The 18758-nt window shown below is 38.5% G+C and overlaps 1 protein-coding gene across 1 annotated transcript in view; it reads left to right on the top strand.

Moving 5' to 3' along the window:
- Positions 1-2815: 2815 nt before the first annotated feature.
- LOC111219657 overlaps positions 2816-18758 on the top strand; it is a 20448-nt gene continuing 4505 nt past the window's right edge. Inside the window, exons 1-6 of the mRNA XM_022742368.1 lie at positions 2816-2878; positions 4904-5011; positions 5135-5208; positions 5318-5400; positions 5476-5585; positions 8176-8282. Coding sequence (XP_022598089.1) covers positions 2816-2878; positions 4904-5011; positions 5135-5208; positions 5318-5400; positions 5476-5585; positions 8176-8282 — 545 coding nt within the window. The remainder of the gene's footprint in view (positions 2879-4903; positions 5012-5134; positions 5209-5317; positions 5401-5475; positions 5586-8175; positions 8283-18758) is intronic.

Below are 18758 nucleotides of genomic sequence, written 5' to 3'. Positions count from 1 at the left end.
CTCAGTGTTCATGAAGTTGCCTTTTTGCAGAGACAGCGACGCCGACAACAATAACTCGCAGACAAAGCGATTCGCAGCAGGTTCCTATAAAGACTCAGGAAAAAAAAATAGATTTTATCCTGAATGTTAAACAGATGATGTTTCTATTGATCTTTACGTACTTATAGAATCAATGATGGAAAGAGGGCAGAGGACGTTTTAAACAGGTCAGTCAGAATCACTATTGGAGACTGTGAGCATCACTGTTAAAACCAGAAGCTTCAGGCAAATTAAATGTTTAGTTTCAGCTACAGAGAAATGACTGTTAGTTGATTTTTTTTGCCTTCGAAGTGAGATTCATGAAAATGCTCTTACCTTCAAAATAAGAGCTTATATATATATATATATATATATATTCTTTTTAGTTTTGAAGGAGCACCACAAGGCACAATAAAACAGAAACTCATTGAGACTTTTCTGCTGAAAAAAATCACTGAACTCACCTTTTCTCTCTCTGCAGTCTGCACACAGTCGACCCTCCGCACCGATTCTTCCCCAAAAGTTCAAGGGCTAAAAATCCCCTCTAGAAATATCCACAAACTTTACTCAGCAGCATCTTTTCCCCCGCGTGTCCCCGCAGCTTCCTCTCCTCCTCATGTGTTCTCCATCATCAGCCGTGGGCTCGATCCAGGGGATTCAACAAAAACACAGAACGACACGCTCCTCTTTCACCCTCTTTTTCCCTCCTCCTCTCGTATCACCTCGACTTCTTCTTCTTCTTCTTCTTCTTCCTCTTCTTTTTCCTCTTCTCTTCTTCTGTAAGCACTGCCCTGTCAGTGCTGGCAGGTGTGAGTGCAGACCGGTCCAGGACTGCTAGGATCTTCGCCTGCCAATACCACTGTGAGCTGTGTGCGTGTACGTGTGTGTGTGAGTGTGAGTGTGTGTGTGTGTGTTCTTGTGTGTGTGTGTGTGTTCGTGTGTGTGTATGAGAGAAATGAAGTGAGAGAGTGTGTGTGTGTGTGTGTGTGTGTGTGGCTGCACTGTGCGCTGCAACAGTTCAGGAACCAAATGAGATCTCCTTTGTTTACCTCTCGTCAGTGCCAGATAGACAGAGAGAGGGGGAGAGAGAGAGAGAGAGAAGAACATGGAGAGGAGGAGAAGATGAGAAGTGTGCCTGTTGTGTTGTGTATGTGCTCTGTGTGTGGGGGGGGGGTTATCCAGCTGCATCTCCCATCATCCCCAGAGGAAAAAAGCCTGGAAGGAGACGAGAGACGGGAAAAAATGAAAAGTGAAAAGAGGAGGGACTGTAACTGACTTCAATCACTTTTCTTTTTTTCTTTTTTTATAATTTTTATAATTTTTTTTGTCTTTTCTCTTTCTCTGTTTCCATCTGTGTGTGTGTGTGTGTGTGTGTGTGTGTGTTGCTGTGTGTCAAACATGTTTGCTTGGCTGACGGAGGACAGTCAACATCTGCTGCGGTCACTCCTGCTCATCATCTATTTATCCCCCCCACCCCCCCCCCACCCGGCCTGCTCCTGCTTTTCTGCATTCCCCGCTCAAACACGCACAAACGCAATGCACGAACATTACCCCCCCCCCCTCCTCCACCAACCCCCGAGCCCCTCATCTCCCCCTTCGCCATCCTTTCTTCTCCCGTCTCTTAGCATCTCTTCCCCGCCCTCCCCTCGCGCCTTGGGCATAGATAACACACTTGTTTGCAAATTTCTGTGTCGGGTATGTGCTTGTATGAGTGAATATATATGTGTGTGTGTGTGTGTGTGTGTGTGTGTGTGTGTGTGTGTGTGTGTGTGTTGCCATGTGTTTGTCTGTTGTGAGCGTCTGCTTGCATCAGAAAGATTCTCGAGTCAGAGGGGTCCAACTCCAGCTTCGCCTCTTCATTTGTTTAAATCCCAACCTGCGCTGGAGATGCCAAAACCAGGAGCTGAGCCTGGCAGCCAGCCACATGGATACACACACACACACACACACACACACACACACACACTCTCACACTCTCACACACTTGTGCTCACTTATGCATGCCACACAATCAGACCCACTCAGACAAAAACACATGCACATGGAAAAAGTGTTGATAAACACACACACACACACACACACACACACACACACGCACACACACACACACACACACAGAGAGATGCCACCATTGAGGCCAATTATAGGAGCTTTTCTCAAAGTAAACGACCACATGTACAATTTTTAATGGAATTATAAGCCAGATTGACAAGGGACTTTTTGTTTTGCTTTTCCGCTAATCGCCTCTCCCAAAATCCCCTCCTTTATGTCTTGTCATTCCGGAGCAAACTCAACGCTTCCTCCTCTTCCCTCTGATTTTCACTCTATTGCATGCTGGATATCAAAGAGAGAGAGAGAGAGAGAGAGAGTGAGTAACAGAGAGAGTGAAAAGAACAGAGTGAATGTAGGGCAGTGGGGAGGAGGCCGACAGAAAAGAAAGGAAGAAAGAGAGAGAGAGGAAGGAGGTGGGGGGAGGGAGAGGTGGAGATGATTGGCTGAGGACCAAAGATGAGAGGGGGAGAGAAAGAGAGAAAGAGAGAGAGGGATGGGTTTAGAGGAAGAAGTAGGAGGGAGAGAGAGAGAGAGAGAGTTTTGGGGATGAGGATGGAGGGAGCACAGAGAGGCGACAGGTATTCGGGATGGAGGAATGAAGATCAGAAGGGGAGGGTGGAGGGGGGGGGGAGTGATATGTGGGTGGGAGTGATGGATTCAGACTCTTTACGTGATGTGTGTGTGCACATGCGGCAGAGGCACACAGATGTTTGTTATGTAAGACTTGAGTATTGATTGGAACGTGATGTGCAGGGAGGGTCACCACCAAGCCAACGGCAAACCACATGAGGACCAGGACGAGGCGAGCGTGATTTCACGCCTCATAAATAGGGTTTTTTCTTCTTCTTTTTTTTTTTTTTAATGATTAATTATTAATGATAACTGCAGCTGAGGGAAGCTCCGATAAAGTTATTCAGGTCCTTTGTGTATTCGAGAATTTCCATCGTCTATAGAATAAATATAATTGTGTGAAAAGAGGAATCGCACAGTATGAAGCGGATGTGTGAATAATTACAAACAGATGTAGAAGCTGTCACTTTCTTGAATCTTGACTGGTAACTTAACTTAAGAAATAAACCAGCCGTCCAGTCACGGTCACTGAGGTCGATCACGGTTGTCACATGTGAGATATGACAGTCGTCCTGTGTGTTTTGGTGACCAGCAGCCGACCGAAGAAAAAAAAAAACTCACTCATTGTTGATTCCTCCTTCTCCTTCACTCCTGCACTCTTCATCCCAGTTACGACTCTTTTAACGATCACTTCATTTGATGCTGTAGCGTTGTTTGGGCCACCAACTTTTGTCCAGGCTGAAAATATTTCAATGACTACTTGATGGTTCTCACACAGATCAATCCCATGTTATACGTGACGGGTGGCAACCTCAGCCACTCCGGTTGTTGTGGTCCTTGAGTTTTTGAAGTCCTGTTTCAGATTCTTTACCTTCTCCCGGGCCTGTTTCATGGTGTGGAAACATGGTGTGGCTAAGTCCAGACTTGGTCCTTTTTTGGGGGTCGATCAATTACCCCGGATCTAAATTTAGACCCTGGTTCCTGCGGTGGAAACGCAGCTTTAGAGAAGATTGTTTTTATGGCATTTCTGCTTTATTTTATAACATCAGTAGAGACGGACAGGAAGGTCAGGGGCGAGAGAGGGAGTGACATGCAGCGAAGGGCCCGGGCCGGACTCAAACCCATTGCCGCTGCAGTAAGGACTCTGCGCTCCACCAGGCGAGCTGCCAGGCCGTCCCAGTTTTACCCCTCTGTGTTCTGCTGCTCCGGGTGTTTGGATTGTTGCTTTGTCATAGAGACATTTGAAAGTGAGCGTATTTTTATTTAATGCTCTGTGGTATTCTTGATTGTTGCACCTTAAGAAGTGTGTGTGTGTGTGTGTGTGTGTGTGTGTTGTCTTTTGTGAGGTGTGCCGATTGATAATTGATGACTTCTCCTCCCTTCACGTGTGTGTTTGGCATTTCTCTTGCTCTGACGAAAGTCTGAGGGACCCAAAATAATTCAGGTGCCTGCGACGGGGATGAGTGTGCAGATGCTTTGACCTCTTTTCATTTTACTCTGCGCTTTTCACCTTCTCGATTCGTGGCGTGTGCACAATGGCTCTGGAAAATTTTCACAGTTTACGTGCACAAATTGCCTCCTCGCCCTGAACGTAACTCGCTTCCGGTGAAACTGTCGCTTTTGCATTTCTGTTTTTTCGCTGGCTTGGCACCTTCAGGAAAATAGAGGTCAAGGTGTCTTAAGTAAAATAAGCTAGGTTTGTTTTTTTCTAGCATTTAATGGAAACAGGAAAATAAAGATGATGTTTGTGTGTGTGTGTGTGGGTGTACGGTTTAAAGCGCACAGGGGCTGTTGTCGCCGCATGAATTCTAAATAATCCTGCTGAATTAATGCTCATCTTGAACTAGATTCACAAAGTGCCTGCAGGTCTCTGATTTACTCAAGCACTGTTGCCCCCTTCATTAGGAGACACTTTGAGTATCCCGAATGTGTTGAATATTTCATTTTGATGACTTCACAGCATCTATGAATATTCATATTTCGGCTTTGTGTGCTTCCACTGATAAAGCGTTAATGGAAAAGTCTTCATCCAAAAACACACGTTCACATCGGCTACTAGTGGCGTACTTTGCAGTTCCGGGGATCCATTCTGGTCAACGTCTTTAATTCATGAACAAACAAAAACAAGAGGCAAGTTTTGATTTTCCACAACAGACACAAAGACGTTTGACAGCAGAGAAAGTTTCGGTGATCCGAACCATCAGCGGTGAAATGTCAGGTTTTTGGTGTCGGTGTCTGAAAATCAAAGGGTTTCTTTCTACAGCTGCCATCCTGCAGTATTCAAACAGAGAAGAAATCCACTGCGGAAAACACACAAAGAACAATTCATACACCTGCAGAGAACACACCTGGATGCAATGCAGCCAAAACAGTACGTTACAGTGAGCTGTGAGAGAGGAATCACAATCGACTTGAGCATCTTGTTGCTCGTAGAAAAGCTTCTTCTTTTCTTTTGCTTTTATCGTGTTCATCACTATCTCATCTCTCATATTAGCACCGACCTCACTACCATCAAGAGTGTCGACTGCCGTGGGCGTCATGGGAGCCGCAGCTAAACAGTGAAGTACAGTAAGTGAAGCAGAATTAGACGAGGCCTGGCAGAGAGAAAAGCACAAGGAAATGAAATACTGTAGAAAAAAAGAAAGAACTCAATATTGTTTTTTTTGTTTTTTTGTAGGGCTTTTAACCATAACTCATGGTCTTCCTCCCTGGGATGGAATGTGGTCAGTGGATCTTTTTATTACAGCTACTGTTTCCAAGGTAAGAAAATAAATCAGATATCAACTGAGATACATGAGGTCTTCTTCCACACGACTCTCTCACACCCTTCCTCAGACACAGGTCGATCTGTCGGGAGCAGAACTGCTCCAAAACATTTGTCTCATCAGTCTGGAGAAGTTTTGCTCATCCAGGAGAGACGATGCCGAGAACTACTCAGCAGAGAGGTGAGCAGGTGCAGCTTGAAAACTGAGGTGTGGGAGACGGAGAGAGGACGACTTCTTACGTCTATGAAAAAGCATTTTGAGATGATGTGTCTTACTTTTGATAAAATCTGTCAGTTCTGAACTGGCGCTGTTGAATGCTAGTTTTTCCCTGTGATCTGTGTGTGTGTGTGTGTGTGTGTGTGCGTGTGTGTGTGTGCATGCATGAAAGAGGGCGAGTACACCACTTGAAGTTGAAGAGCCGTGCAGGGCTGTGATCAGAGGGAAGCCCCTTAATGAGTTGATCCAGGCGAAGCTTTGATGCTGATCTGCCCAGGGGATCCTGGGAAATAAAATAAAAAAGCGGGAGGTGGGATTCCAAAATGACCTTTAAACTTTTACAGTCGGGAGATAAACTCTTGCTACAGGGCTGCATTACAAAGAGTCAAGACAATTCATCATGCAGTATTTCAGAAAGTGACCACGTTGTGCTGCAAAATTCGTTTGTAGAGCTTCTTGAAAAATGATGGAGCTATTGTATGTAATGATTTTTTTTTTTTTAATGTTTATATGTTTAAAGATTTTAGTTTGAATTCAATCTCTCACTTTATGCAGCGTGGCTCAAGGTTTAGCAGTTTGGTCCAGACTGAAATATCTCAAATGGATGGGTTTGAATTGTGGTGCAGACACTCACGTCCCCCTCAAGATGAATTTGAATAACTTTGATGTTTCCGATCCAGGATTATTTAATATATTATAGTATTAATATATGAAACAGTTAGCGCATCATATAAAAAGGCTAATAAAAATAATATTACTGGATTAATAAAAAACTGGTTAAATGTGTGAATGGCGGCAGTTGTTGCTGAACACAAGCACTCTGAGCCTTTCACATTTATTTTACAAGTTACAGATCAGCCTGAAGTCAAAGTGTGTGACCATCGCAGGCAGCTGTTGTTCCTGGCATTTCTTTTTCACCGCATGAGTGATAATTGTGCATCTCAACAGTTTTCAGGTGACTAACATGACCGAGTCTCATTGTGTGTGCACAGCATAAAGATCAGAGGTTATTCGGAGAGTTAGCGAGCATCGAGCGCCATTAGCTGATGTGTTAGGGCCAGTAAATTCAGCTTTATGCGCCATTATAGATGCAGTTATCCTAGAAGACCTTTAACTACATCTGTACTACCTTTTGTTTTGTTTTTTTAAATGAAAAATCTTTACATTTATTTAAAATAAAAATGAAAAAAATTCAGGAAGATACATTGAACTTAATTCCATAAAACGGAAATGAGCAGCTATCAACGCTAGATCTATTTAATGTACAGAAAATATTTAGCAACCTCAAACTGATCTGGCTAATCTGGCAAAAACAAACACACACACACACAAGCACTAACATTAACACACGGTCGTATTAGTGTCTCCTCACAGATGTGTCTCTCCGCTCGTCTGACAGGGTGCAGGGGTGTGGATCAGGCGATTATAAGGTCAGCTCCTCCGGGACAAACAGACAGACTGCACACTACAAACAGGAAGCTGATTGATCACAAACATAAGCCCATTGATCTCTGCCTATAGAGCGTAATGTCATGTAACCACATCATGAGAGGAGCGCTACACACATGACTGTATGTGTGTGGACTAATGCAGTCAGCAGCTGGCACCAGGACCCGTGTGAACACATTTATACTGTGTGTTTGTACAACATCTCAAACTGATGAAAATGACTGTAAACAAATGAGACCACATTGGAGGTGATATGTAGCTTCTACATCGCTGGCGTTCATTAGAACCGCATTTCCCATGAACCCTGCTGGATGTTTATTTCCTTCCATCTGCCACCATCTCAGTGTTCAAATGTTAAACCATCGGTCTCACATTGATGCTTTAAAAAATGAACATTGTACTCATGAATATTTTGTCATATTTTTGTCGGTACTTTGTGAAATAATCAAAAAGAGCTGCAGCCAGATGAAGGAGGGCCGAGTTCACTGCTCAGTAAAACTACAGTCCCGGTGTTTTGTATTCTGACCGACTCCTGTTTGATGAAGCTTTTGCTCATGCAAAGGCCTTTTAATGAATACCAATTACTTATGTTAATTCAGCCAATGCTTTATCTGCATTTATGTGGTCACGAGCGCACACGGGAGTCCATGTTTTCGTAGGGTGCTGTGTGTGTGTGTGTGTGTGTGCGTGCATGTGCATGAGTTTTCTCTCATTTGTTCAGGTCCACATTGTAATATAAAGAGTTTATCCTCCAGAGAGCTGGAAAGGGTAATAACAGGGTGGGTGGGTGAGGTTCTGTGTGCGTGATGTTTGCACAGTAGTGTGTGTGTGTGTGCGTGTGTGCCTGCATTCGTATGCTCACATACATACAGAAACAATCTTATTGGGTGATGAAATATAAGTATATGACTTCCAGTGTTGTGGTGATGCTGCGTTGTTTGTGTGTGTGAGGTTCATCTTCTTATCTCTCTTGCCCTGGAATAAATGAGCCTGTTTGAGTCACCCGTCAGTCCTTCCTTTCTTATCCACTCACACACAGTCTGTGTGTGTGTGTGTGTGTGTGTGTGTGTAGGTTTTAAGTATGTGTGTGTTTTCACCCCGACAGCCCACGCCGGGAGTTCACAGCACAAAGCTAATGAGTGAGTCTGATGTTTCCGACGCTGCAGGACTGAACCCGTTCGGCGCCACATGCACACAACAACACGGCGCGGGGTCTGTCAGGCTGACACAGTGTCTCCAGTCAAAGACATTTAGCGCTCCGCATGTTTTGACCACGGTAAATGTTACTGACTTCCCAGCTCTCCTTGGGGTGGTGAGCTTTGATTTGTTGATATGAGATGTGACGTTGGAAAATGTTTGCTCCGACTCCATTTTGTTTGCCCGGAGAATAATTGAAATCTCTCCCTCTGTCGCTGTCTGTTCCCTCATGCATTAATGCAGCGGAGAACATATAAGGTCATACGTCGGCTGCTGCTTTAATAAGGGAACTTAAGGTGACACATCGCTGCATGTTTTGGTCGTTATGCACCAAAAGACGAAAGGTGGGCATCGCCGAGTCCCTGTTCTTGTGTTCACTGTGTGTCTCTGAGCTGAGGGAAATTCTGTGTATTCAGATTTTATAATGTAAAATTACACTAATCTAAATAAAAAAGAGCAACAAAAAATAAAAGACATTCATACTCATTAAGAATTCGTCAGCTTTGCCTACATGTGCTTGTTTAAAGGTGTAGAAAAATATAAAATACCATCTTCTTTGTAATGAAACATCACAGACCAGTGTGCTCGGCAAACATGAGCGTCCAGTGTACAGTTTACTGACGCCACGCCGACCGTGTGATTTCTGCCTGTTGAAGTTGGGATTATCCGCTAAAAGAACAAGCGAAAGGGATTCCTCTGGAGCTTGACCTTTTTTTATTTACACACAGACTTTGCATCTCAATGTCAGCTGGCAGCGAATGTGCGCCGGAGGTTTCAAGTTTCCCACATCACGCTGCTGTAAGTCGCATATTAAAGCTGTGATGTCACAAAGTGTTCATGTTCAAACCTGGACCCAAAGTGCGGCAGTAATTCAGTCGTCACTTACACAATATTTGACTTCATCATCAGCATAAATATATTATGTGTAGAGTTTTACTTAACTATGATCAGACTTGAATCGTTACTTGGTCCAGAATGACCTTTACGTTGAGGATTACCCAGCTCCATATCGATCTGTGACTGCCTTTATGTCTGTCACTTACCCAGCTCACCAGCTGTTGGTTAATACCGGGCAGAACGAGCAGAATGACTGCACCCCATCCATAAAACAACTGTGACATTGATGGTTTTTGCTGAGTGCATTTACCCTGGTATTGAAATAAAGCTTGATGCATTTAAACTGCATCCTGTTTACAATGACTAGGGTGTAAGCTTACATCTGTATTTTTAGAAACATGAATAGGAGAGCGGGGAGGAGTGGATGCTTTGTTAACACCCAATCTAAATGTCAATTATGGTTTTCCTCATGTTAACAATGAATGAAACACTAGATAGATAGATAGATACTTTATTTATCCCCTAGGGGAAATTCATGAAACACCAAACAACTAAACACCCTTTTATATTCTAGTGTCCCAGTGAGCCACGACAACACCAGGAACCTGAAACTGAAGCGGCTAAATGAAAATATAATAAAACACAAATAAAGGTAAACATGGTTAATTTAGTGTTTTGATGTTAAAATACATGTTTCATTAAAAAAAAAAAACGTTTGAAATCAATTTATAATGTAGAGATACATACACATCATAACGGGCTGTCTCCAATCCAGTATTATATAATATATTATAGTATTAATATATGAAACAGTTAGCACATGATATAAAAATGCTAATAAAATAATATTACTGGATTGAAATTAAACCGATTAAATGTGTGAATGGCAGCAGTTCCCTGCAGGTTAAAAACTGTGGTGACATTTCTTTTGAAAGTTTCTGTGCAGTTCTGCTGAGAGGAAGTTAAAGGTTTACTGCCCATGAGTTAATCCCACATAGATCAGGTCTCTTGTCTGTTCCACCTCAGACAAACTCAAGCTTAATATTTAGTCTATATTCTATATATTTCTACAAACTCTACATGGGCTTCAAGGCTGTGTAGAGGCTTCTCTTCCTGCACTGTATGCTATTTGTTGTCTTTGTCATTTTCTGTGTATTTTTAAGTTGTGCAAAATAAATCAAACTAAAACTAAAAAAAACTAGATGAGCTACAAGTCTGGTTTTCCTACCTGTCCATCACTGTGTCCCCTGCATGACCGGAAGGACGCACCAGGAGAGGCAGAAAAAGGTGCTGGATGAGGGACAGAGACAGAGATGGACAGCAGAGTTATTAGAGTGGGTTAGGTGAATGATTAGTGATGTTCCTCTGACTGTTTGGTTGCACTCAGTTGCCAATTAGAAAAGCAAAGACAAAGAGGGCAGCAGAGCCCAGAGGGCCTGAATCAGAGCACAGGACTACCGCCCACAACATCCCCTGACACACACACACACACACACACACATACATACACACTTCCTTGATTTACTATATTCAGAGGGACCCGTCATTGACATAATGAATCCCCAGCCCATGACCCTAATCTTAACCATCAGAAACAAATGCTAAACCCCCAACCCTAACCTAGACATAAACCTAATTCTAACCTTAACCCTAAAACCAAGTCTTAACTTCTTAACTTCTGGGGCCCAGCATTTTGGTCAACACATAGCTGTCAGATGCCACAAGTGTAGTGGGCTCTCAGTTTCTGGACCCCATGAACATAGTAAAATGAGCCCACACACACACACACACACACACACGAATACTATTTATTTCACTCATTCATCGTAAATCTTACTTAACGTAATGTTTTAGATAACAGAACTTCAGCAGCAGTATTATAAAGTTCATTTTAAGTTTAATGTTTTGCGATTGTTGGACTTTTTCTAAATTAAGAACAGATTTGGTTGTTTGCTCGGTTGTGTTTTGAGGAATATGTAAAGAAAGTGACATGTGAAGGACTTTTTAAGACGAGCAGTCGTCATACTGAGAAGAATGGCCACAATGGAGCAGAGGATTCACAAAAGGAAAAAAAAAAAAACACATGAGACTCAAGGGTAAATAAAGACTAGATAAGGAATAATACATGAATAAATGTAGGCCATCGAAAGAGACTGTATGCTATTTCAAAACTGGAAAGTACAAAGGGGACAAAAGAAAGAAGTTAAGTGTCTCAGTTTGGATGATTTAGACACAAGGCAAAGAGTGTAACAGTATCGTCTCCAATCAGGTTGCCGTGTGTGTGTGTGTTTGTGTGTGTATATGTGTGTGTGTCTTCGTGCACAGTCCCCCCGGACCTCCCTGTCAGCAGTGACCTTTACCAAATCAAAGGAGATGCAAATATCCAGCTTCATTTGGGCTTATTACAACTCCACACACAGCGACTTATAGAAGTGAATGAGCTCTGTGCAGACACCCAGAGAGAATAGCTGTCAGTCTTCTCAGCCGGCTTTGATTAGCAATTTGAAGGGCCTCGGCCCTCGGCCCCCGACTCTCCTCAACAGATACAAATCAGCTCTGACGCTGCCTCGTCCATTACTGGCATCATTTCTTGGGAGAATTGTAATGAATCTCATTTCCCCACAGTCTTAGTGACTCCCCTCCCAGCTCTTCTCACACTGCTCTCACACCCTTGTCCTGTTTTTTGTTATGATTTTATAAGTGCTACATGTATTATTAGTAATTTTAATATATTAGCCATTTTTTATTTTGCTAACTTAGTCTGATTAATACATTATAACCAGGATTTGAACCAACCTAACAAGTAGAGGTAAAAATTAATTTTGGTGGAAAATATAATGAAGTATAATGAGTTTGGTAAGTGACCTACAAGGATGCTATCACAATGACCTGTGCAGAGCACTTCATGTATAAAACTACATCACCATACATTTTCATAACAACTCATCAGATCACCATAAATTTGAATATTACCACCTTATGTCATTGTGGGTTTTCATTAACGCAACACGGTGTCCAAGTTGAAAGTGTCTGAGCTTAAAGCGATAGTTCGGGTTATTTGACGTGGGGTTGTGTGAGGTTGAGCCCTGTGCTGCTGTGAACGGGGCCATCCACAAAAACGTTTTTTAACCACTTTTTAAAAAAAAAATGCCTTCACAAAAAAAGTTCACGCTTCATTTTGACTATTTTCATTTTCATTACCCCACTCATGGCTCCGCCCACAGCAGCACATCACTCAGCTTCTGTGTCGATGCTCCCAGCTGCTTCTTTAAACTGGGAGTGCATTGATTTGGTTTGTATGTGTGTGTGTGTGTGTGTGTGTGTGTGAGACAACCAGTTACTAGATCAATGTTGGGCTGTGCTGATCTCATAGAAGATGGGTGATGGTGATGGGCCAGATAGATAAATGGATATATAGATGAACAGAGCTGTACACCACCACATTATTGATTGATGGATGGACATATGAGTAAAGTGATTGACTTACATAACAGAGTTTGCATTTGTTTTCTTCTACTTTTTCCTAGCTTACACAGGAACCATAAGTCATTTGCTCAAGCTAAAAAATCACCAAATGTAAATTTGGTTACAGTATTTTCATATGACAATACTCACAGTTCTATGAAGATGTGCCCAAGGTTATTTCTTCTCAGTATCTATTACTTTATATAGGTATTCCTTGTTTCCTGTTCTGTTTTTTATGTTTGTTTTCCATCTTTCTTATTTTTTCCCCCCTCTGTTAGGTGCTGTATAAACAGCAGTTTCCCCACGTGGATCAACAAAAGTTTAATTTTGAATGTCAGGGGGAAAAAGTTGAACAACTCAACCTTACAACACAAGACATAAAATCCATTGAGGAAGTCAAGCCATTGATTTATGCTCAGCCAGAGTCTTTTCTAACCTGTAGCTGTAAAAGGTCAAGGTGTCAACGTTTCGTATTACGTCAGCCAATCACAGAGTTGCTTTTTGTCAGAGCAGAAAAATGTTGTTTTGCACCCAGACAAGACAAACAGGGCAGTGTGTGTTAATCTGTCAGAGATGTTGCAGTTTTCCACCTGATGTGATTCGAACTGAAACAGGTTGCGTATGAAACTGTTGTTCAGAGTGTAAAGGTGATTGAATGGGGGAAATTGAATAGACATATCAGTGGTTAATGTTCATCACTACCTGCCTCATCCAAACCACACTGCTCTGGACTTTCTTAAATGAAGTTGTCACAAGAATAGAAGTAAATGGAGTCATAAAAACATAATAGTATAGTATGGCATAAAAAGTCATAAAAACGTCATAGTATAGTAAGGCATAAAAAGTGATAAAAACGTCATAGTATAGTGAGGCATTAAAACATCATAGTATAGTAAGGCATAAAAAGTCATAAAAACTTCATAGTATCTTAAAGCATAAAAAGCAATAAAAACGTCATAGTATAGTAATACATAAAAACATCATAGTATAGTAATACATAAAAACGTCATAGTATAGTAAGGCATAAAAAGTCATAAAAATGTCATAGTATAGTAAGGCATAAAAAGTCATAAAAATGTCATAGTATAGTAAGGCATAAAAAGTCATAAAAATGTCATAGTATAGTAAGGCATAAAAAGTCATAAAAATGTCATAGTATAGTAAGGCATAAAAAGTCATAAAAATGTCATAGTATAGTAAGGCATAAAAAGTCATAAAAATGTCATAGTATAGTAAGGCATAAAAAGTCATAAAAATGTCATAGTATAGTAAGGCATAAAAAGTCATAAAAATGTCATAGTATAGTAAGGCATAAAAAGTCATAAAAATGTCATAGTATAGTAAGGCATAAAAAGTCATAAAAATGTCATAGTATAGTAAGGCATAAAAAGTCATAAAAATGTCATAGTATAGTAAGGCATAAAAAGTCATAAAAATGTCATAGTATAGTAAGGCATAAAAAGTCATAAAAATGTCATAGTATAGTAAGGCATAAAAAGTCATAAAAATGTCATAGTATAGTAAGGCATAAAAAGTCATAAAAATGTCATAGTATAGTAAGGCATAAAAAGTCATAAAAATGTCATAGTATAGTAAGGCATAAAAAGTCATAAAAATGTCATAGTATAGTAAGGCATAAAAAGTCATAAAAATGTCATAGTATAGTAAGGCATAAAAAGTCATAAAAATGTCATAGTATAGTAAGGCATAAAAAGTCATAAAAATGTCATAGTATAGTAAGGCATAAAAAGTCATAAAAATGTCATAGTATAGTAAGGCATAAAAAGTCATAAAAATGTCATAGTATAGTAAGGCATAAAAAGTCATAAAAATGTCATAGTATAGTAAGGCATAAAAAGTCATAAAAATGTCATAGTATAGTAAGGCATAAAAAGTCATAAAAATGTCATAGTATAGTAAGGCATAAAAAGTCATAAAAATGTCATAGTATAGTAAGGCATAAAAAGTCATAAAAATGTCATAGTATAGTAAGGCATAAAAAGTCATAAAAATGTCATAGTATAGTAAGGCATAAAAAGTCATAAAAATGTCATAGTATAGTAAGGCATAAAAAGTCATAAAAACATCATAGTATAGTAAGGCATGAAAAGTGATAAAAACGTCATAGTATAGTAAGGCTTAAAAACTAAGAAAAAACGTCATAGTATGGTAAGGCCTAAAAAGTCATAAAAACGTCATAGTATAGTATGGCATGAAAAGTGATAAAAACATCATAGTATAGTAAGGCTTAAAAAGTGATAAAAACATCATAGTATAGTAAGGCATGAAAAGTGATAAAAACATCATAGTATAGTAAGGCATGAAAAGTGATAAAAACATCATAGTATAGTAAGGCATAAAAAGTGATAAAAACATCATAGTATAGTAAGGCATGAAAAGTGATAAAAACATCATAGTATAGTAAGGCATAAAAACGTCATAGTATAGTAAGGAATAAAAAGTCATAAAAATGTCATAGTATAGTAAGGAATAAAAAGTCATAAAAATGTCATAGTATAGTAAGGCATAAAAATTGATAAAAATGTCATAGTATAGAAATCCATAAAAACGTCATAGTATAGTAATACATAAAAACGTTTAGAAATGTCATAGTATAGTAAGGCATAAAAACTAATAAAAATGTCATAGTACATTAAGGCATCAAAAGTAATAAAAACATCATAGTATAGTAAGGCATAAAACATCATAAAAACATCATAGTGAGGCATAAAAACTTAAAAAAATTTCATACTATAGTAAGGCATAAAAAATTGGAAAAAACGTCATAGTAAAAATGTTAACTTGAACGTGTACTTTTGATTTTGTGATTTATTGTGTGGCACATTCTTCAGGATGTTAATGTCTTCCTTGTACAACGCCGTGGGAGCAGAAGGTGCAGAGACAACCTTGCAATGCTGAACAAGAAGATTCTGCACAGGGTCAACCTTGCATAGCGACGAGAGGATGCTGCACAGAGAAGACCTTGCATAGCTGAACTGTTTAAAAACTTCAGAATTGTTATATCTGTAACCCTTACCACCTTTGCTTGCTGTCTGGTTGGAGAGGTGCCCTCCCTGTTTCTCACAGGGGGGGTAGCCAACTCCTTATAAACCTCATGTGACTGTTTGGATCTTGTCTTTCTGTCCTGCTCAGTGTCTTACTGCTCAGAAATCTGCTGGGTGTTGACCCCTTTGCAATAGCTTTTAATAAAACCCACAGAAGACAACTTGGTCTCAACCAACTTTATTGAATTTACACCACAAGAACATCATACTAAGGCATAAAAATTACATAGTATAGTAAAACATAAACAGTGATGAAAAAGTCATATTATAGTAAGGCATTAAAACATCATAGTATATTTAGGCATAAAAACATCATACTATTGTAAGGCATGAAAAGTCGTAAAAACATCATAGTATAGTGAGGCGTAAAAAGTCATAAAAACGTCATAGTATCGTAATACATAAAAACATCATAGTATAGTGAGGCGTAAAAAGTCATAAAAACGTCATAGTATCGTAATACATAAAAACATCATAGTATAGTGAGGCGTAAAAAGTCATAAAAACGTCATAGTATCGTAATACATAAAAACATCATAGTATAGTGAGGCGTAAAAAGTCATAAAAACGTCATAGTATCGTAATACATAAAAACATCATAGTATAGTGAGGCGTAAAAAGTCATAAAAACGTCATAGTATCGTAATACATAAAAACATCATAGTATAGTGAGGCGTAAAAAGTCATAAAAACGTCATAGTATCGTAATACATAAAAACATCATAGTATAGTGAGGCGTAAAAAGTCATAAAAACGTCATAGTATCGTAATACATAAAAACATCATAGTATAGTGAGGCGTAAAAAGTCATAAAAACGTCATAGTATCGTAATACATAAAAACATCATAGTATAGTGAGGCGTAAAAAGTCATAAAAACGTCATAGTATCGTAATACATAAAAACATCATAGTATAGTGAGGCGTAAAAAGTCATAAAAACGTCATAGTATCGTAATACATAAAAACATCATAGTATAGTGAGGCGTAAAAAGTCATAAAAACGTCATAGTATCGTAATACATAAAAACATCATAGTATAGTGAGGCGTAAAAAGTCATAAAAACGTCATAGTATCGTAATACATAAAAACATCATAGTATAGTGAGGCGTAAAAAGTCATAAAAACGTCATAGTATCGTAATACATAAAAACATCATAGTATAGTGAGGCGTAAAAAGTCATAAAAACGTCATAGTATCGTAATACATAAAAACATCATAGTATAGTGAGGCGTAAAAAGTCATAAAAACGTCATAGTATCGTAATACATAAAAACATCATAGTATAGTGAGGCGTAAAAAGTCATAAAAACGTCATAGTATCGTAATACATAAAAACATCATAGTATAGTGAGGCGTAAAAAGTCATAAAAACGTCATAGTATCGTAATACATAAAAACATCATAGTATAGTGAGGCGTAAAAAGTCATAAAAACGTCATAGTATCGTAATACATAAAAACATCATAGTATAGTGAGGCGTAAAAAGTCATAAAAACGTCATAGTATCGTAATACATAAAAACATCATAGTATAGTGAGGCGTAAAAAGTCATAAAAACGTCATAGTATCGTAATACATAAAAACATCATAGTATAGTGAGGCGTAAAAAGTCATAAAAACGTCATAGTATCGTAATACATAAAAACATCATAGTATAGTGAGGCGTAAAAAGTCATAAAAACGTCATAGTATCGTAATACATAAAAACATCATAGTATAGTGAGGCGTAAAAAGTCATAAAAACGTCATAGTATCGTAATACATAAAAACATCATAGTATAGTGAGGCGTAAAAAGTCATAAAAACGTCATAGTATCGTAATACATAAAAACATCATAGTATAGTGAGGCGTAAAAAGTCATAAAAACGTCATAGTATCGTAATACATAAAAACATCATAGTATAGTGAGGCGTAAAAAGTCATAAAAACGTCATAGTATCGTAATACATAAAAACATCATAGTATAGTGAGGCGTAAAAAGTCATAAAAACGTCATAGTATCGTAATACATAAAAACATCATAGTATAGTGAGGCGTAAAAAGTCATAAAAACGTCATAGTATCGTAATACATAAAAACATCATAGTATAGTGAGGCGTAAAAAGTCATAAAAACGTCATAGTATCGTAATACATAAAAACATCATAGTATAGTGAGGCGTAAAAAGTCATAAAAACGTCATAGTATCGTAATACATAAAAACATCATAGTATAGTGAGGCGTAAAAAGTCATAAAAACGTCATAGTATCGTAATACATAAAAACATCATAGTATAGTGAGGCGTAAAAAGTCATAAAAACGTCATAGTATCGTAATACATAAAAACATCATAGTATAGTGAGGCGTAAAAAGTCATAAAAACGTCATAGTATCGTAATACATAAAAACATCATAGTATAGTGAGGCGTAAAAAGTCATAAAAACGTCATAGTATCGTAATACATAAAAACATCATAGTATAGTGAGGCGTAAAAAGTCATAAAAACGTCATAGTATCGTAATACATAAAAACATCATAGTATAGTGAGGCGTAAAAAGTCATAAAAACGTCATAGTATCGTAATACATAAAAACATCATAGTATAGTGAGGCGTAAAAAGTCATAAAAACGTCATAGTATCGTAATACATAAAAACATCATAGTATAGTGAGGCGTAAAAAGTCATAAAAACGTCATAGTATCGTAATACATAAAAACATCATAGTATAGTGAGGCGTAAAAAGTCATAAAAACGTCATAGTATCGTAATACATAAAAACATCATAGTATAGTGAGGCGTAAAAAGTCATAAAAACGTCATAGTATCGTAATACATAAAAACATCATAGTATAGTGAGGCGTAAAAAGTCATAAAAACGTCATAGTATCGTAATACATAAAAACATCATAGTATAGTGAGGCGTAAAAAGTCATAAAAACGTCATAGTATAGTATGGCATAAAAAGTCATAAAAACATCAAAGTATAGTAAGGCAAAAAACTAAGAAAAAACGTTATAGTATAGTAAAAAGTCATAAATACATAGTATAGTATGCCATAAAAAGTAATAGTATAGTAAGGCATAAAAAGTCAAAAAAACATTATAGTATAGTGAGGCATAAAAAGTCATAGTATAGTAA

This window comes from Seriola dumerili, unplaced genomic scaffold (assembly GCF_002260705.1).
Source record: "Seriola dumerili isolate Sdu_G_001 unplaced genomic scaffold, Sdu_1.0 BDQW01000068.1, whole genome shotgun sequence".
Taxonomy (NCBI): Eukaryota; Metazoa; Chordata; class Actinopteri; order Carangiformes; family Carangidae; genus Seriola; species Seriola dumerili.
The sequence above is the reverse complement of the archived record's forward strand: the minus strand, read 5'-3'. Positions and strand labels throughout refer to the sequence as shown.